Source organism: Podarcis filfolensis, assembly GCF_964270895.1.
Source record: "Podarcis filfolensis genome assembly, chromosome: 2".
Lineage (NCBI taxonomy): Eukaryota > Metazoa > Chordata > Lepidosauria > Squamata > Lacertidae > Podarcis > Podarcis filfolensis.
The window spans coordinates 4011931-4032622 of NC_139605.1; the positions used below are offsets into that span (position 1 = coordinate 4011931).

Consider the following 20692-nt stretch of genomic DNA (forward strand, 5'->3'; position numbering starts at 1 on the left):
GGTTCCTAGAGAGGCAGGAAGCTGTCGTCAAAGTCCGGGAGGGTGGCATTCCCTCCATGTCCCCCGGAAGAGAAAGCCAATAGGCGAGGAGGGAAGGAGGCTGGACCGGGCAGAGGTCAAAGAGGTGACTACAGGGCGGGGTGGGTGTGCTAAGCATAGGGAGAAAGATTTGCTGGTGGGGGGGGGGCAGGATTGAGAGGGCAAAGTCCCCCACCCCCTGGTCCAAAATAGGATGCTGGATCCACATATATATTGGACTATTCCAACCTCTTTTCCTTAATGGCTCCTGTTGATGCTCAGGCTCCACAGAAAAAGCAATTTGGCTCCAGAAATTCATTTTGGTTCTGCAGATAAGATATTATTATTATTATTATTATTATTATTATTATTATTATTATTATTTTATTTATACCCTGCCCTCCCCGGCCAGAGCCAGGCTCAGGGCGGCTAACACCAGTAAAATTACAGTAAAATCATAATGGGGGGGGGGAACAATTTAAAATACAGTGGTACCTCGGGTTATAAAGCAGCTCCCTATGTCCGTTGAAGTCAAATAAACAATAAATAAAGCAACTGTATAATACGGATCCTCCCAAAATCCAGCGTGGGTAATTGGGAGGCCGCGAACTGAGCAGATGTGATGTGGCCCCCCGCTTTCCACATACTGTGCATTACAGTGGTACCTCGGGTTAAGTACTTAATTCATTCCGGAGGTCTGTTCTTAACCTGAAATTGTTCTTAACCTGAAGCACCACTTTAGCTAATGGGGCCTCCTGCTGCCGCTGCGCTGCCGCTGCACAATTTCTGTTCTCATCCTGAAGCAAAGTTCTTAACCCGAGGTACCATTTCTGGGTTAGTGGAGTCTGTAACCTGAAGCGTATGTAAGCTGAAGCGTATGTAACCCCAGGTACCACTGTACAGGTTAAAATGCAATTTAAAATGCAGCCTCATTTAAAAAGTAGCCCCTAGATCAAAACCATAAGGGGAGGGAAAACATAAGGGTCAGACTGAGTCCAAACCAAAGGCCAGGCGGAACAGCTCTGTCTTGCAGGCCCTGCGGAAAGATGTCAAGTCCCGCAGGGCCCTAGTCTCTTGTGACAGAGCGTTCCACCAAGTCGGGGCCAGTACTGAAAAGGCCCTGGCCCTGGTTGAGACCAATCTAACTGATAGAATTCTACAAGGTGGGGTGTTTGTGTGTGAAAACAGTCCAGATTCAATGATTTCCAGATGGTGGAGACGTCAGGCGCCATCCTGGCACCAAAGCATCTTCACTTTGCGCCATCCTTGGTGCCAGGATGACACTGTCCACTTGGTCGCAAGTGGTTGAAAGCCAGGTGCAAAGTGTGCCTGGCACCTGGTTAATTTCGAACACTGGGAAGGGGCAGTCTCTCCTCCCCTGCCTCTGGTACACTGTTTTCCAGATCCCCCAGAGTGGATTTGGGCAGAGCAGGAGGACAATGTGGGGAGAAGGTGAGAGAAGCCCCCTTGCGCTTGTGCTGGATTCCACTAGCGCAACTGGGCAATAGATTGCCTCCCATATTTTTTGAAGTTATGTCCTAGATTTGACGAAAAGGGTTCACTTACAAAGCCTGAAATTGTTGACAAGCTGGAGGAGAAGGAAAGGATTTGTGGAAGCAGGAAGTGGAGATGAGATGGAAGGGGAATTGAGATGGTTGGACTGAGTGATGCATTGGCGAAGAAGGAAGGAAATAAAGCTCAGCAACTCTGGCTCCCCTAAAAAAAGCCCAACAACTCTGGTCAATCACAGTCTCTTGTCTTATCTGAATAAGTGTGCATGCACACAAAAGCTCATACCAATAAATAACTTAAAGGTAAAGGGACCCTGACCATTAGGTCCAGTCATGACCGACTCTGGGGTTGCTGCGCTCATCTCGCTTTATTGGCTGAGGGAGCTGGCATACAGCTTCCAGGTCATGTGGCCAGCATGACTAAGCCGCTTCTGGCGAACCAGAGCAGCACACGGAAATGCCATTTACCTTCCCGCCGGAGCGGTACCTATTTATCTACTTGCACTTTGACGTGCTTTTGAACTGCTAGGTTGATAGGAGCAGGGACCGAACAACGGGAGCTCACCCCGTGGCTGGGATTCGAACCGCCGACCTTCTGATCGGCAAGTCTGATCCGATGATGGACTCAAGGGCATCCTGATCAAATTTGCAGATGACACCAAACTGGGAGGGGTGGCTAACACCCCAGAGGACAGGATCACACTTCAAAACGACCTTGACAGATTAGAGAACTGGGCCAAAACAAACAAGATGAATTTTAACAGGGAGAAATGTAAAGTATTGCACTTGAGCAAAAGAAATGAGAGGCACAAATACAAGATGGGTGACACCTGGCTTGAGAGCAGTACATGTGAAAAGGATCTAGGAGTCTTGGTTGACCTCAAACTTGACATGAGCCAACAGTGTGACGCGGCAGCTAAACAAGCCAATGCAATTCTGGGCTGCATCAATAGGAGTATAGCATCTAGATCAAGGGAAGTAATAGTGCCACTGTATTCTGCTCTGGTCAGACCTCACCTGGAGTACTGTGTCCAGTTCTGGGTACCACAGTTCAAGGAGGACACTGACAAACTGGAACATGTCCAGAGGAGGGCAACCAAAATGGTCAAAGGCCTGGAAACGATGCCTTATGAGGAACGGCTAAGGGAGCTGGGCATGTTTAGCCTGGAGAAGAGGAGGTTAAGGGGTGATATGATAGCCATGTTCAAATATATAAAAGGATGTCACATAGAGGAGGGAGAAAGGTTGTTTTCTGCTGCTCCAGAGAAGCGGACACGGAGCAATGGTTCCAAACTACAAGAAAGAAGATTCCACCTAAACATTAGGAAGAACTTCCTGACAGTAAGAGCTGTTTGACAGTGGAATTTGCTGCCAAGGAGTGTGGTGGAGTCTCCTTCTTTGGAGGTCTTTAAGCAGAGGCTTGACAACCATATGTCAGGAGTGCTCTGATGGTGTTTCCTGCTTGGCAGGGGGTTGGACTCGATGGCCCTTGTGGTCTCTTCCAACTCTATGATTCTATGATTCTAAGTTCTAGGCTCTGTGGTTTAACCCACAGCGCCACCCGCGTCCCATAATACAGTGGTACCTCGGGTTAAGTACTTAATTCGTTCCGGAGGTCCGTACTTAACCTGAAACTGTTCTTAACCTGAAACACCACTTTAGCTAATGGGGCCTCTTGTTGCCACCGCGCTGCCGGAGCCCGATTTCTGTTCTTATCCTGAAGCAAAGTTCTTAACCTGAAGCACTATTTCTGGGTTAGTGGAGTCTGTAATCTGAAGCGTATGTAACCTGAAACGTATGTAACCTGAGGTACCACTGTAACTAACTTAGTTGGTCTCTAAGGTTCTACTGGAAGGAATTTTTAAATTAAATTTATTTTATTTAGTCTCTTGGGAGTTGGACATGCCTAATCTAGAATAAACAGGGGAGGAGTATGAAAGAGATTTAGGTTGTAGATGTTAAGGGAGGCCAACCACCCTGAAGTCACAAGCCATCTATTTATTTAAAGCAGTTACCCCAAAGATTGAGGCAGGTTTTGATATTTAAACGCCTGGAACCCCAAGCTGAACGAATTATTCCCATGTCTTTTCTGTCCTTTGCAGGCAGTGCAGTGACCCCGCTTGAGAGCTACCCCTGCTTTCAAGTGCATTGTGAGAACCCCAGATGTGGCTGAGATTACATTTCCTTCTTCTGAAGCCAGCACATTGGCCTCAGAGGCAATACCTGGGTCGTCTCTTCTCTTGGGTGGAGTAGAAACAGCTGCCAGGCATCTGCCTCAAGAAAGAGGCGGAGAATCAGTCTGCATACCTCCCTCTCTGTTGAGTGATTACCTGTCTTGCATTTGGCCCTGCAAGATGTCGAAATCACCTAATAAATGAAACCACACACATGACTACCCTGTTATTCCACTTTCAAACTGGGAGAATCACACATTTTGGAGAAATTGTTTTCTTCTTCTTCCAGGATCTGTTGACCGTCCAGGTTCTCTTGACCTTTGAGGAGGTGGCTGTGTTTTTCACAGTGGGCCCTGCTGGATCCCAGCCAAAGAGCTCTGCACAGGGAAGTCATGGAGGAAAATTATGAGACCGTTGCCTCTCTTGGTAAGGACATACTGGTATTTGTTTGACTGGTAAATGTCAAAGGTATGAATTTAGTGCAGGTGACTCCCCACTTCTATGGGGTTTATATTCCCTGGTACCACACATATGTGAAATCATGTATAGTGTTGGGTTCAAAGAGACTTTGATTTGGAATGGAAATGTTTTATTGAATATATGAAAACTGATCGTATACATTTATAATTAGCAGGATTGAAGTAAAAATGCAGTGAGTTAAGCTATACAGTGGTACCTTGGGTTACAGACGCTTCAGGTTACAGACGCTTCAGGTTACAAACTCCGCTAACCCAGAATTAGTACCTTGGGTTAAGAACTTTGCTTCAGGATGAGAACAGAAATCGTGCGGCGGCAGTGGGAGGCCCCATTAGCTAAAGTGGTGCTTCAGGTTAAGAACAGTTTCAGGATAAGAATGGACCTTCAGAACGAATTCAGTTCTTAACCCGAGGTACCACTGTATAGAATTATAATATAATTATAATATAATTATCTTACTGACTTGGAGAGGGTCTGCAAAGAGGAGTGGGACAAAATACCTCCTGAGATGTGTGCAAACCTGGTGGCCACCTACAAGAAACGTCTGACCTCTGTAATTGCCAACAAGGGTTTTGCCACCAAGTACTAAGTCATCTTTTGCAAAGGGATCAAATACTTATTTCACTCATTATAATGCACATCAATCTCCGACTTTTGTCTTCTGGGTTTCTGGGGGTTTTCCTGTTGCTGTTTTGTCTCTCACAGCTACAATAAACCTACCATTAAAATTATGGACTGGTCGGTTCTTCGTCAGAGGGCAAACGGGCAAATTTAGCAAATACTTTCCCCTCCCTCACTGTAAGTTCTGCAGTATAACCCCCAGGAGGTGGTTCAAGCCAAGCTCCATATCCAGTGAGTGGGCTCATATTTACAAGTACAAGGCTGAACCTCCTTGGGACCACACAGCTGCCTCCTTTTTCTCTGGTGCAGAAGTTACAAAATCAGAGCAGCTCTACTCATTATCCTTGAGGTCATAGAAATGACTCAGTCTGAAGTGGCTGAATATTTTGTGGTCAAAAGTAGCCAGGCTTGCCTGTTTCCTTCAAAGAATCAGCCCTGAAAATCCCAAAGAAGCAGAAAGTGCAGCAGATAAATGCTTAGCTGTCTTGTGGAGCTCCTTTTGGTCTGGGAGTAGTAAGAGTTTGTCCATTCCTGTGTAAAATCATCTGGGGCAAGGGGTGGGTGGGATTTCACCCATCAGGATGCAAGTTCTCCTGGTTGACATCTTCAAGGGTTTATCAAAGAGAATGGACAAATTCATGTAAGATCATGTAAGTACAGTGGTACCATGGTTCTCAAACTTAATCCGTTCCGGAATTCTGTTCCAAAATCAAAGCGTTCCAAAACCAAGGCGTGCTTTCCCATAGAAAGTAATGCAAAATGGATTAATCCGTTCCAGACTTTTAAAAACAACCCCTAAAACAGCAATTTAACATGAATTTCGCTATCTAACGAGACCATCGATCCATAAAATGAAAGCAATAAGCAATGTCACACAATCAATCAATCAGTAGCTGAACTGGGTTCCACACAGTCACAAAAACAAAACAAAAAAGAGTCGCAAAAACGCAAAATAAATAACAAAGGCAGACAGACCTCAGCATAACACTCAAAACAGAAGTGTGGCACTCAAAACAGAAGCGTAACACTCAAAACGGAGCACGTTTTCAGCTTCTGAAAAAAGTTGGCAAACTGGGACACACACTTCCAGGTTTGCAGTGTTTGGGTTCCAAGGCATTTGAGAACCAAGGTACCACTGTAGTTCTGGTTGACATCTTCAGGAGTTTATAAAAGAGATTGGACAAAATCATGTAAGATCTTAATGGCTGTTAGTTATGGTGACTATGTGCTAAGCTCTGGAATCAAGGGAGCAGAAGAAGTCGTCTGCTGCCTTTGTGTTCTGCTAGCAGGGTAGGCTACTGTGGGGATCCTGCACTAAATAGACCTTTTTGGTCTGATCCAGATGGGCTTTTGTTAAAAAGAGGAGGGATGGCTTCCATGTTCAATGTTTCCCTTCAATGTAGTAAGGTATACCCTAAATTAAAATAGCTCACTAGGCATTCAAAGTGCCACTGAACTTGACTTAACTTAACTTGACAATGAGTTCATGATTTTCTTCTCCCTCCCCTCTACCAGATGATGAGCAGAACACTGGGAATTATAGAGTGCTATCTGTGGTGTCGTTGGAAACATCTGTGCGTGAAGCAGGAAAAGAAATGTTTGGGAAGCTAAGAGAACAAAAAAGGGACGAAGGAAAACAATCAAAGAATGGGAAGAAGAAATCTGCAGGTTCTCGGGGTATTGATGTCTGTGAATTCCTGATCCTACAAAAAGATCCCAAAGGAAACAATGCAGGGGGAAATAGCTATAAATCAACATTAAAGAAATGTAGCAGAACCCACACAGGGGCAAAGCCATTTAAATGCATGAAGTGTGGAAAGAGCTTCAGTAGGAGCTATAGCCTTACTTTGCATCGAAGAACCCACACAGGGGAGAAGCCCTTTAAATGCAAGGAATGTGGAAAGAGTTTCACTCAGAGCAGTAGCCTTAGTACACATCAGAGAACACACACAGCGGAGAAACCATTCAAATGCATGGAATGTGGAAAGAGCTTCAGTGTTAGCAATAGGCTTTCTTTGCATCAAAGAACACACATAGGGGAGAAGCCATATACATGCACGGAGTGCGGAAAGAGCTTCAGTGATAGCTGTAGCCTTAGTAGACACCAGAGAACACACACAGGGGACAAACCATTCAAATGCATGGAATGTGGAAAGAGTTTCAGTGATAGCAATAGTCTTTCCTTACATCAGAGAACACACACAGGAGAGAAACCATTTAAATGCAAGGAGTGTGGAAAGAGCTTCAGTGAGAACAGGACTCGTATTGTGCATGAAAGAATACACACGGGGGAGAAACCACTTAAATGCAAGGAGTGTGGAAAGCGCTTCCGGTCTCACAGTAACCTTACTGTACATCGAAGAACCCATACGTGAGAGAGGCCGTTCTGGATATAGCCTCCATAAAAGCTCAACAATGCCCTTTTTTTGGTGCGATTTTGCCAAAAACCTTGGCCAAAAAGGAAAAAGGAAAGCTCAGCAACGTTGCCCAAAAAAATCTCAACAACTTTTCTGTTCAGATTTTCACTGCTTGAAATATGGCAACCCTAGAGCGGCACAAACATCAGAGAGGTTTAAATGTATGCAATGTGGAAAGAGCTTTAATGTGAAGTGGTAACTTCACATTCAATTGCAGCTTAATAGGAAAGCTCAATTAATGCATGGAGTTTGGAAAGAGCTTCAGTTACAGTGGACTACCTACTGAATTTCAAATAACTCACACAAGGCAATTTGAGGGGTGATGTTAGAGTGGGTTTTATGGTGTCACTTGAAGGAGGGGAGAGATCTGTGGGCAGGAGGCAATGTGCTCAGGGAAAGGAGGGATAGTGAGAACAAGTGTGTTACAGGCATGTTAGATTAACATGTGTTTCATGAAAACTGGTATAAAACATTGTTAATGACAGAATTCCCTAATGTGTGGAAGAACAAGTCTTGGTGAAGCAGAACCAGTATGGCTCTGCAACAGTAAGTCCCCTCTCAGTAACCTTATAGAGTTCTTTGAAAGCTTCAGTAAACAAATGCAAGAAATAGAATATCTGGAAGTTAGGACAGCCGGAAATGTAGGAAGCTTTAATTAAAGGGTTTGTGGAAGCCAATCAAGGATTTAGCAATGGGAAAGTATTGTACTTCCTTTTAATCTTTCTATGTCATTGGGTCCTTGCCAGATATTTTCATACAGCTTCACAATTTATTTTCCCATACAATCAATAAATCCCAATGTTATTTATGTATAAAGTGATTTTGATTTTCCTTTCAAATTCTCTGCGGATTATGCCTTCATCTTCAATAAATTAAAATGAGTTCACTGTCTTCAGCTCCTGCATTTTAAATAAATGATCAAAATAGGCTTCAGCCTCTAGTCATATCTGGTCACAACCTTCTTGCTCCTCTGGGGCAAGTTGAGGACCACGTTTATATCTCGTAGTGAGGCAGGAGGGGAATGAGAATGAGGTTTTGCTAGTGGTCAGATAGCAAGTCTGGCTTCTCCAGGAAGCAGAGGGGTTTTGGGGAAAAGAGGCAGGACCTTTGGGGAGTCACTGCTTGCCAGAATGGACAGTCCTGGGCCAGACATGGCAATGGCCTAATTCACAAGAAGGCAACTTTGGACAAGCAAGTTTTTCAGAAAAAATTATTCAATATTTCATGATTGTTAATTACCGTATCCTCTTTCCTAGGGTCAAATTTGGTGCCCTTTGCTGACTTGGGGGTCAGTGAAATGGAGGTCATGCACAGACATGGGAGGTGTATCTACCTATTGGGAGTCAGGGATGGGGAATGACTTCCCAGGTATGCAATCATGGGTCAGTTTCAATACATCCTCAAGCACTATAAAGCCCTGAGCAGCTCATGATCCTATTGCTTAAAGGACCATCTGCGCTCATGTAGTCCTGGTCCAGAGCTTATCTCTGGTTGTTTTGCACAGAAGCACATAGATCGCACACAGGGTTCTTTAAGAGGAATTTTTAAAATATTGCTGGACTCCTAGATCCAAATCTTACATCGACTTCCCCTTTCTACCCCTATAGCGCAGAGTTTGGTAAGTTTTGTTTAAAAATCACTTACAAACTTCAAAGATCAGATTCACGTGCTTTTTCATGCAGCAGCAAGGATAACACAGGTGGAAAGACTTAGTTACAGAACTTGGTAAAAAATGTTTCTGAACATACGGAATGAGCTTGGAGGGACAAGCTCATACATGCTTCTTGGTTGTAAGTTCACATGGTAAAAGAAGAATAAGAAGAGTTTGGATTTGATATTCCACTTTATCACTACCCGAAGGAGTCTCAAAGCAGCTAACATTCTCCTTTCCCTTCCTCCCCCACAACAAACACTCTGTGAGGTGAGTGGGGCTGAGAGACTTCAGAGAAGTGTGACTGGCCCAAGGTCACCCAGCAGCTGCATGTGGAGGAGCGGAGACGCGAACCCGGTTCACCAGATTACGAGTCTACTGCTCTTACCCACTACACCACACTGGCTCTCTGAAAGAGGATGAACAGCGGAAAGAAGGTGAACAAAAGAACTTTCCTTAACTGTCCGTCACCAGAAGTGAGGAGGTGTGACCTGGTCAAGTCTAGGAACAACGACTTACTCTATGGTCTTAATCCCTTCATGCATTAACTAGAGCTACTCATGCTAGTTATATGAGACTGTATTTCCCACAGTGCCATCTTTAGATTTTGTTGAGAGGTGTTCCTTTGTATTCAGATCAGGCCTCAGCACAATAATGTAGCACTTGGGGATGAAGATGCAGCCCAGAAGTCCAGCACTGGAGGCCAGCATAGAGAAGACCTGAACAGCTACCATGTACTTCCCCTTGGTGCTCAGGTAGGTGGGCACAAAGGACACCCAAACACTGCAGAAGACCAGCATGCTGAAGGTGATCAGCTTGGCCTCATTGAAGGCCCCAGGCAGCTTCCTGGCTAGGAAAGCCACTGTGAAGCAGATGGCAGCCAAGAAGCCCATGTAGCCGAGGGCACCATAAAACATGGCAGCAGACCCTTCATTGCATTGTAGGATGATTTCTCCAGGATCAACATGCATGTTAAAATCTAGGAATGGTGGGGAGATCAACAACCAGGCAGTGCAGAGGAGAACTTGGACACTGGAGCAGGAAAGGACAATAGAGTTGGCCAGATTCTTCCCTAGCCATCTCCTCACCTTGTTCCCTGGCTTTGTGGCAAGGAAGGCCAGCACCACAGTGATGGTTTTTGCCAAGACGGAAGAGACGGCAACTGAGAAGATGATGCTGAATGATGTTCGTTGGAGAAGGCAGGTCACTTTCCTTGGCCGGCCAATGAACAGGAAGGAGCACAAAAAGGAGAACAGGAGAGAGAGGAGGAGGATGTAGGAGAGATCCCGGTTGTTGGCTTTGACTATTGGAGTTTTCAGGAATTTGATGAAAAGTCCTAACACAAAGCATGTGGTTAAAGACAAGAAGAGGGCAAAGGAAGCCAGGAGGATCCCCAAAGGTTCTTCATAAGCGAGGAAGGTAATAATCTTGGGGACACATTTGTCTCTGGCCTCGTTTGGATGCTGATCTTCTGGGCATCTGGTGCAATGGTTTGCATCTGAGAAGGAGAATGGTGTTAGTATCATTCACCCATATATTCCATATATATTAGGGAAAATATGGGAGAGGCTAAAGGCAAGGATGTATAGCAGGGATGGAGAGAGGGAAAAGTTCATTGGAAGAGGTCGTGCTTTGCATGCAAAAGCTTACATGCAGAGAGCCAGTGTGGTGTAGTGGTTAAGGGCGGTAGACTCATAATCCAGTGAACCGGGTTCGCGTCTCCGCTCCTCCACATGCAGCTGCTGGGTGACCTTGGGCTAGTCACACTTCTCTGAAGTCTCTCAGCCCCACTCACCTCACAGCGTGTTTGTTGTGGGGGAGGAAGGGAAAGGAGAATGTTAGCCGCTTTGAGACTCCTTCAGGTAGTGATAAAGCGGGATGTCAAATCCAAACTCTTCTTCTTACGTCCTACAGAAACTTAGGCACAATTACATCACTCTGAACTTTGCATTATCTGATTTTCTGCCCAGGAACCTACACACATCCGTCACAGAATCGCAGCATATTGCAGAGGAGTCTCTTGTAGCATGAGGATTCGCACATGCCTTTGAAAGCAGGAACATGCGAAGGAAAAGCATGGAGAGCATGATATAAGCCACAAAAAGAGGTCCAGTCGTGGCCGACTCTGGGGTTGCGGCGCTCATCTCGCTTTACTGGCCGAGGGAGCTGGCATACAGCTTCCAGATCATCTGGCCAGCATGACTAAGCCGCTTCTGGCGAACCAGAGCAGCGCACGGAAACGCCGTTTACCTTCCCGCCGGAGTAGTACCTATTTATCTACTTGCACTTTGAGGTGCTTTCAAACTGCTAGGTTGGCAGGAGCAGGGACCGAGCAACGGGAAAAAACTCCAGTGAGAAGAAGACCCAGAGAAATATCATCAACATTCAGGAGAGTCAATAAAACCATCGTGAAAACGAGGGTGCTGATTTGGTGCTGACCCAGAAGAATGGTACCCCCACCCAAAATTTTTTTTATTGCACGTAGAAAGTTTTTAAACTGTAACTTATTTTATATATTTTTTAATTGTGATTTATCCGGAAGAGAGCCTTTGATTATGAATATACTGGTAGGAATGTACGTATTTGCCTTATTCCCCCAACAACTGGTGGCGCTTGGAGATTTCCAAAAGGGCATCTGGTTGACCACTGAAAAGACAGGATGCTGAACGAGATGGACTGTTAGCCGATCCAGCAGCCAGCCTCTTGATCAGCAAACCTTTTTAGCAGGGGCCGGTCCACTGTCCCTCAGACCTTGTGGGGGGGGGGGGCAGACTACGGTATATTTTGGAAAAAAATAATGAATGAATTCCTATGCCCCACAAATAACCCAGAGATGCATTTTAAATAAAAGGGCACATTCTACTCATGTAAAAACACACTGATTTGTGGACCGTCCGTGGGCTGGATTTAGAAGGCGATTGGGCCTGATCCAGCCCCCCGGGCCTTAATTTGCCTACTCATGCTCTTTATTATTATTTCTTTATTTGCTGGCCTCCATCTTTCTCGCGAGACACTGGAGGAGAGGGCACCTTTGGAGGTTAAGTCCAACTGTTGGAAGGTTGCAGCGCCTCCTGTGGCTGTAGAGACTGATAGGGGAGAGACATCTTTTCTTGCAGCTGGGGCAGAGGAAGGTGTGAGATTGTGGTCGCGCAGATGCACCGTGGGGTTTCTTCTTTCGGCGGTCATTCCTCCTCTGGTCATTGCAATGGCTACACAACCTGACTGTCTGATTCCAGGCACCATGGTAATCTAAAATGGATACCCACAGGGCAGCGTTCACGTCACCAGCCTTCGTGTCATCTTTGTAACACAGAGTTGAGCCAGCTTCCTGCAGAGCACATCCTTGGGGATTCGGCCATCTTCCCTGCTGTGGACGTGACCAAGCCAGCGTAGACGTCGCTGAGACAGGAGTGCAAACTTACATTTGTATCCCACCTTTTTCCCCAGCAGCTCAAGGTGGCATCACATGGGTTCTTGTCCTCCTCATTTAACCCCCACAACAGCCCTGTATATAAGGTAGGTTAGGAAGAGAGGCAGTGAATAGCCTACGGTCACCCAGTGAGCCTTATTTTCAGTGGGGATCTGAACCCTTGTGTCCCAGGTTTGAATCCAACATTCTAACCACTACACCACAAAGACTCTTAAGAGTCACCCACCTTCCTGAGTAGAGATGGTCCCCTCTGTACATTGAACACAAGCGAAACAGCAAACTGGCTGCCCTTCCTGGATCTCCTTGGCAAATCCAGGGTGGCAGCTTTCAGTGCACCTGGAAACGGGCACAGTCTAAAGAGAGAGAGAAAAGGAGCGTTAAGCGGGAAGCCTAAGGAATATTTGTGTCCATAGGATTTGTTAATGTGGTTTAAAAATGTGTATACCTGAAGGAGCGTCTCCACCACCATTATCCAGCCCGGACACTGAGGTCCAGCGCCGAGGGCCTTCTGGCGGTTCCCTTGCTGTGAGAAATGAGGTTATAGGGAACCAGGCAGAGGGCCTTCTCGGTAGTGGCACCTGCCCTGTGGAACACCCTCCCAGCAGATGTCAAGGCAATAAAACAACTATTTTACTTTTAAAAGACAACTGTTTAGGGAAGTTTTTAATGTCTGACGCTATACAGAGGTACCTCGGGTTAAGAACGTAATTAGTTCCGGAGGTCCGTGCTTACCTGAAACTGTTCTTAACCTGAGGTACCACTTTAGCTAATGGGGCCTCCCGCTGCCAACACCATGCGATTTCTGTTCTCATCCTGAAGCAAAGTTCTTAACCCGAGGTACGATTTCTGGGTTAGTGGAGTCTGTAACTTGAAGCGTCTGTAACCTGAAGAGTCTGTAACCCGAGGTACCACTGTATTGCTTTTAATATTTGGTTGGAAGCCGCCCAGAGTGGCTGCGGAAACCCAACCAGATGGGCAGGGTAATAATAATAATAATAATAATAATAATAATAATAATAATAATAATAATTTTAGAAAAGACCCGAGGGCATCCCTAGTCCCACTGATCCCAGGCTTTTTTTCAGGAAATAACTTTTGATCCAAAACCACATGGCAGCAGAACTCTTTGATGCGTTCATTTGTTTCAGCATTTATATCCCTCCTAACACTACATAATACCAGGCGTGCCAACTCTATGGGGCTGAGGCCTCTACAGGGCCCTCCCCAATGTCTTCTGGGGTGGGGCTATGCACCTCCAATCTTGAAGGAGCAGAGAAGGCCTGGCGGCATGTTGCCCTGATGCGGCACGGCCAGGCAAGAAGTCGCCCTGGGCTGACAAGCACAGCCACACATACAAATGTCACATCAGAAAGATGCCAGACTCTCCAAGGGCCCCTATTTTCCAGGGATGTCCCTGATTTAGAGAAGCTGTCCTGGCTTCAAATTTGATCCCAGGATGTCCTGCTTTTCCTTAGGACGTCCCTATTTTCATTGGAGAAATGTTGGTGGGTATGGAGTTATCAGACCCCCGAGTCATCTGAAGGTAATCCTGCATAGGGAAGGTTTTGTTTTTTTAATTGTTTAATGTTTTATTATGTTTTATATATATGTTGGAAGCTGCCCAGAGTTGCTGGGGCAACCCAGTCAGATGTGTGGGGTGTAAATAGTAAAATTATCATTATGGAATGGGACGTCCCGATTCTCATCGGATAAATGTCGGAGGGTATGGGAGGCTTCTCCCAATGCAACAGTCATCAGAGACAATGTGCATGACATCACACCCAGCCGTCCCCCCCCCCCCCGATGTTAGGCGCAACTCTGTGTTTGTGTATAATACCAAAGGCAGAGTGCAAGACTGAAAGAAACCAGACATGATAGCAAAAATAAGCAAAATTTCAATTCTAGAATAACAGTAATAACAAACAGTAACTGTGAAAAATCAACCTAGAAACGCACAGATGATCAGCAGAAATTAAACAAAGCAGCAGAAGGTCCTGAACAAAAAAATGCCCCTAAGGTAAAGGTAAAGTCCAGTCAAAGGCGACGATGGGTTGCAGTGCTCATCTTGCTTCAAGGCGAGGGAGTCGGCGTTTGTCCACAGACAGCTTTCCGGGTCTTGTGGCCAGCATGACTAAACTGCTTCTGGCGCTATGGGACGGAAGCCGTAGAGCGTACGGAAACGCCATTTACCTTCCCATCGCAGTGGTACCTATTTATCTACTTGCACTGGCATGCTTTTGAACTGCTAGGTTGGCAGGAGCTGGGACAGAGCAACGGGAGCTCACTCCGTCGCAGGGATTCGAACCGCCGACCTTCCAACTGGCAAGCCCAAGAGGCTCCGCGGTTTAGACCACAGCGCTACCCACGCCCCACCTATATATTGTGGTTTGTGGTGGCTGTGTGGTCTAAACGGAGAGGGCAAGGAAATGAGCAGGGTCAAAATCACTACAGAGGAAGTGGGGAGCTCACCCACTAAAGGTTAGGGTTAGTAGGGGCCCAAAAGGGAATTATCAGAGCTTAACCAAGTCACACCAAGGGAACAATGCAAAGCATTTCCTGTAGTTCAGTGGAAGAGCAGGTGCCTTGCATGCAGAAGGTCGCAGGTTCAATCCCTGCAGGAAGCATTGCTGGCAATTTTGCAGAGTCACTGCCAGCTAGTGTAGAATAGATAATACTGTGTTTGAGGGACTTGACTCAGCATAAGGCAGGTTCTTAGGAAAGCTTCTACCTTCTTAGACTCCCATGTAAGAAGAGTTTGGATTTGATATCCTGCTTTATCACTACCCACAGGAGTCTCAAAGTGGCTGACATTCTCCTTTCCCTTCCTCCCCCACAACAAACACTCTGTGAGGTGAGTGGGGCTGAGAGACTTCAGAGAAGTGTGACTGGCCCAAGGTCACCCAGCAGCTGCATGTGCAGGAGCGCGGAATCAAACCCGGTTCCCCAGATTACGAGTCCACCGCTCTTAACCACTACACCACACTGGCTCTCTTCCATGGAAGCATGGAAACGATTGTGGAATATGGATGTAAAATTTACAGCATGCTATGGTTTAACGGGAAATTATATGAAAAAAATGTTATAATGATGGTATCTAACACCACATAAATTGGCAAAAATGTATAAATCAAAAGGGTTGGAAATGTAAAGAGAAAGAAGGTTCTTTTTTATCATATGTGGTAGTCTTGAAGTAAGATTAAAGCTTACTGGGAAATGATACAGAAGGAAAGGAAGGAAAGGAAGTCGAGTTTTGAAATGTTAAAGACAATTGTAAAATTATTGAAATGCATAAAACTTAAAATCTTTTTTTTTTTTAAAATACCTTGTTAAACTGCAATGGCCACACGATGGTTTCTGGGTTGATGGTAAACTTGACACTGGAGGATGTCTGCCCCTCGACGCTCCCAATTTTCACTCTGGCTCGAGTTTGGTTGGGGAACAGGACCCAGTTCACGAGGTTGAAATTGGCCAGAATCTCCCCGTTCTCATCAAAATAAAACTCTCCCATGGAAGAATTTGAAGGCTGGGTTTTTTTCAAGAAAGTGTGGAACTGGAACGGTAGAGAAAGCACCAGCATTCAGAAAGCACGACAGCTCCATACGATAACGGTGGGATTGTGTGCAAACTTCCTAATAGTGCCTGTGCGTAGTGTGTGTTTGAGCAAATTACACCCAAAGGGTGTAAAATTATTTGCTGTTTAGTTGTTTAGTCGTGTCCGACTCTTCATGACCCCGTGTACCAGAGCGCACTCCTGTCTTCCACTGCCTCCCACAGTTTGGTCAAACTCATGTTAGTAGCTTCAAGAACACCATCCAACCATCTCGTCCTCTGTCGTCCCCTTCTCCTTGTGCCCTCAATCTTTCCCAACATCAGGGTCTTTTCCAGGGAGTCTTCTCTTCTTGTTATGTACTGAGTTGAATAGGATCCAAACTGCAGCAGTCTGATTGCTCCTAGAACAATAGGATCCAAAAGGCAGCAGTCTGATTGGTCCTAGAACAATAGGATTCAGAATGCAGCAGTCTGATTGGTCCTAGAACAATGCAGCAGTATGATTGGTTGGCAGGAACCACCCAATCATGCTCCAGATAGAAGTGAATCCACAACCTGATTGGCTTACAGTAGAATTCTGGAATTAGCCAATCATGTGCAGCCCATTGTGTAAATAATGTATATAAAGCAGATGCTTTGAGGGGACTTTCATTTCATTCCTCCTCACCACTATGAGCTGAATAAAGAGCATGAAATCACTTTGCGACTCTGAGTATATTTCACTTCTCATGAGGTGGCCAAAGTATTGGAGCCTCAGCTTCAGGATCTGTCCTTCCAGTGAGCACTCAGGGCTGATTTCCTTCAGAATGGATCGGTTTGATCTTCTTGCAGTCCATGGGACTCTCAAGAGTCTCCTCCAGCGCCATAATTCAAAAGCATCAACTATTCGGTGATCAGCCTTCTTTATGGTCCAGCTCTCACTTCCATACATTATAACACCTACTAAACTCAGGAATTTAGGTGCGTCTAGCACCTACAAATTCATGGCAATATGATTACACATCTTTATATATAGAGGAGGAGGAGGAGGAGGCTAAGCACAACTATAATTCTGGATCAGGATTCCAGGACTGGACAATGGATTGCAATTTGTAGCAAAAGGAGAATGGAAATACCTGCCATGGTTGTAGTCTTTGAAGGCTCCACTTGTCTCTTCCACCAGCCACTGGCCACTTGGATCTGAATGAATATGCAGTGTTTAAGGCCTGAGCCAAGGCTTGGATGCTGTAATAAATGCTGTAGCTCTCACGAGACACGGTTTCATCGGGATCCTTTTTGAGCAGAGTCTCCAGTTCCTCCTTCTCTGTGCATCTTGTCCAACCTCTCACAGGCAACTCATCCATTGAACACGAACAGTTGAACGCTTTCTGCCAAAACCGCAGAGAAGCAAATAAGTCTGGCTGATAGTGCTTGTGCGTCCCCCTTTGTTTGGTCTTCATTACAAAGGACAAAGCGCCATGGATGAGCAGGAAGTCCTGGGTATCAGAAAACAATATTGAACTGATGCCCTGGATATCTGTTGTGATCCAGGTTTTCGCCCCTGCGTACACCTTTCCAAGAATGCGCTGTATCATGAGGATGGGACCAAACTGGTGTTCAGCATCCCCATAGTAAACAAAGACGTTGGCTCGTCTCCACATGGCAGGTGGTTCACTCTGTGACAACATTTCGGATAGGGTCTCGTGAAGGACTCTTTCCGAGAAGGCCACACAAATCCCACTACTGGTCATCAGTGGCCTGACGGCGTTCATAAAAGTCTCTCCATTGTCGTTGTCTGGAGCGAAGAGGCCAACCCATGTCCATCCGAAATGCAGGAGCAACTTGACAACCCCCCAGTACTGAGTTTCCTCATTTGGGGCCATTGTGTAGACGAAAGGGAACTGGGTTTTGTCGCTAAGGACACGAGTGGCAAAGCCAACACTGACCTAGTAGGAAAAGGATTTGTGTTTTATTTTCAGGAAAACATAAAAGGAGCCTTGGCTACGTGGATCACTGGTTCAACTCTCCTGTGTATCTCAGCTTGGATCCACATTCTCTCATTCTTCCTTTCACACAGCGCCTAAATCAGACTCATTTGCTAGGTGGGAAAGAGCGGGATTTTATGAACCCAGAGACTTCTGCACTAATCGGTTTTGGAGAGTGAAATATACTCAGAGTCGCAAAGTGATTTCATGCTCTTTATTCAGCTCATAGTGGTGAGGAGGAATGAATGAATGTCCCCTCAAAGTATCTGCTTTATATACATTATTTACACAATGGGCTGCACATGATTGGCTAATTCCAGAATTCTACTGTAAGCCAATCAGGTTGTGGATTCACTTCTATCTGAAGCATGATTGGGTGGTTCCTGCCAACCAATCATACTGCTGTATTGTTCTAGGACCAATCAGACTGCTGCCTTTTGGATCCTATTGTTCTAGGACCAGTCAGACTGCTGCAGTTTGGATCCTATTCAACTCAGTACATAACAGAGAGGAATAACTCTGGGAACAAATTTGGAATAAACGACCATTTGGATCCATCTCAGTTAGAAAATGGTTTATAGATAGCATAGCACAGCACTGGCACATGTGGCCAACCAAGTTATATAGAATTTAACATAACAAAAGGGAGAAAAAGGAAGAGGTCTATTTCAAATCAGATCCAAATTGCTTTAAAGGCTATTGCTGTCCATTGGTCTTTTTTTGGGATGCCTCCCCCCCCCGCCTTTTTTTTACTTGCCAGAAGCGACCACAAATAAGAATTTTACTCAGCTGGCCTCCCATCTCAAATCTACCTGTGGGATTTTGTAGATGCTCAGCATGGTTGAAATCAGTTTGGAGATTTCAGAATAAGCCACTTCAACAACAGCCAGCAGGTTATTCTGCCCTCTGCAATTGTAGTTTGGAATATGGCTTTCTCCATCAGCCAGCAGGTCAAGCGTGGCGTCGGTGGTCATACTCTTGTTGAAATAGGTCTCGTAGATGTTGTAGCCCAGGCTGATGTTGGGTAAGAGCCCGGGGTCCTGGTTGATCTCCTGGGTGGCAAACAAAAACGACAGGATCTGCCACAATTTCCAGCTGCAAGCAAAGAGTGGTCTCAGGCGGCCATTCTCCTTCCCCTTATTTCTAAGAGCACAAGGCGAATTCTGTGCCAGCAGTGCAGGTGCCCCAAAGATAAGCTCACAAGCACGCAATAAATGAGATTCAGAATCTACTTTATTGTAACTTGAAGCCATTGGTTCGAGTCCTGCCACATAGCTGTGACTGTGGTATCTCCCTTTCTCAAAACTCTCAGCTTCCCTCTGACTTTTGTCCTTCTCACTATCTGTGAGTTGAGGATGGGTGAGTTTAGGGAGAGACCCCACCCATTTACTGTCTCCCACAGAGCCCTTCGTTTGTCCTCCTTACACTTCATTTTTTTCATTCCAAAAATTAAAAGCCTTGATTTGATTTGAACACTTGCTGATTCCAAGGATTAGAGGAGCCTTGACTGAATTCTAACACTTGCTGAATCTAAGAATTACAGGGATCTGGCACCCATAAGCTCATAATGCTACCCCACCCCAGAACCAGAAACCTGTCCCCATAGGTCCAATCAAACAGCAAAATGCAGCTTCCCTCTAGAAAGACAAGATAGTGAAGTAGAACACAATTAGACTTTTAAGCAACCTAGTATGGTAACGGGACACGGGTGGCGCTGTGGGTTAAACCACAAAGCCTAGGACTTGCCGATCAGAAGGTCAGCGGTTCAAATCCCCGCGACGGGGTGAGCTCCCATTGCTCGGTCCCTGCTCCTGCCAACCTAGCAGTTCGAAAGCACGTCAAAGTGCAAGTAGATAAATAGGTACCGCTCCGGCGGGAAAGTAAACAACATTTCCGTGCGCTGCTCTGGTTCGCCAGAAGCGGCTTAGTCATGCTGGCCACATGACCCAGAAGCTGTACGCTGGCTCTCTCGGTCAATAAAGCGAGGTGAGCGCAGCAACTCCAGGGTCGGCCATGACTGGACCTAATGGTCAGGGGTCCCTTTACCTTTTAGTATGGTAACAGCTTCAAGCAAATCCATCTCTTCAGGCTCTTTCTCATTGGCGAACACTCCCTAGCCACAGTTCTGCATCCCGGAGCAGCTTACCCACATTGGGCAGCCCAAATATGATGAATTTCTGACATCTTTCAGCCAGGATGCAAACCTCGGTACCTGAGCTGTGTTAACCAAAGGCCTTGCTCATTCTTGTGCTCCTGCAGCACAGAGCAGCTTTCACACACACAGTTATCTGAACAGTTCCTAAAAACCATCAACCCATTCCCACAAAAACATGCAAAAAGCACAAATCAACAGCATTTCATACACCATGGCCAAAACTTGCAGGAAGGATCCCTGCAGAAAGTAAGTGAACAAAAGCACAAACCCCAACACCATGCAGTTTGTTGCCTGCATGGCTCTTTGTCTTGGCATTTCACAGGGTTCTCAGTTCAAGTAGATCAACAATGATTTCGGGGCTAAAATCATAGGTTCAGACTTTTGGGAGCCCTTCAATATCCCGTTGGCCTGCCATGTGGTTGTGGAACAGAGGCGTTAATTTAATGGTGGAAGACCGGCTAGTGAAATTGGAAGGGAAACATATCATAAATAAAGTGCTAGGGTAGCTGGGAGGAATAGTTTTCATAGGAGATGTATTAGTTGGTCATAGCGGAATCATGGGTAGGAGGCTCGGGCTCCTTTTGGGAATGAAGTACTGCGGAGACAGTGGTGTCTTTAGGATATAGGGTTTATTTACACAAATACAGAACCTGAGCCTACGATGGAGGGCTCCACAGCATTAACGCCCCAACGCCACGGCCTCGGATTCAAGCAGAGATCCAACA

The 20692-nt window shown here is 45.8% G+C and overlaps 2 protein-coding genes across 6 annotated transcripts in view; one reads left to right on the forward strand and one right to left on the reverse strand.

Annotated features, from left to right (window-relative positions):
* The window catches only part of LOC310756805 (vomeronasal type-2 receptor 26-like), a 112667-nt gene extending 93042 nt beyond the window's left edge, over window positions 1–19625 (reverse strand). Inside the window, exons 1-4 of the mRNA XM_083601599.1 lie at window positions 18625–19625; window positions 16964–17773; window positions 15622–15849; window positions 11643–12652 (exon numbers count right to left, since the gene is read on the reverse strand). Coding sequence (XP_083457725.1) covers window positions 12518–12652; window positions 15622–15849; window positions 16964–17773; window positions 18625–19065 — 1614 coding nt within the window. The 5' untranslated portion in view covers window positions 19066–19625 and the 3' untranslated portion in view covers window positions 11643–12517. The remainder of the gene's footprint in view (window positions 1–11642; window positions 12653–15621; window positions 15850–16963; window positions 17774–18624) is intronic.
* LOC310757155 (uncharacterized protein) lies at window positions 35–8108 on the forward strand. 5 transcript variants are annotated; one of them, XM_083602367.1, is made up of 4 exons: window positions 84–124; window positions 3632–3851; window positions 3993–4129; window positions 6317–8108. In XM_083602367.1, exons 3-4 carry the CDS (start codon window positions 4096–4098, stop codon window positions 7174–7176), a joined length of 894 nt encoding a protein of 297 aa, XP_083458493.1. In that variant the 5' UTR covers window positions 84–124; window positions 3632–3851; window positions 3993–4095; the 3' UTR covers window positions 7177–8108. The 5 variants fall into 5 exon arrangements, with proteins under 5 accessions (XP_083458492.1, XP_083458496.1, XP_083458495.1 ...); XM_083602366.1 differs by lacking the exon at window positions 3632–3851 and having other exon boundaries at window positions 35–124; XM_083602370.1 differs by lacking the exon at window positions 3632–3851 and having other exon boundaries at window positions 39–115.
* Window positions 19626–20692: the final 1067 nt, after the last annotated feature.

What these genes read in the sequence shown, in the direction of transcription:
- LOC310757155 (XM_083602366.1), top strand. Translation starts at nt 4,096, where the DNA reads ATGGAGGAAAATTATGAGACCGTTGCCTCTCTTG. An exon ending in TGAGACCGTTGCCTCTCTTG is followed by an intron (nt 4,130 to 6,316) that starts GTAAGGACATAC and finishes CCCCTCTACCAG; the next exon opens with ATGATGAGCAGAACACTGGG.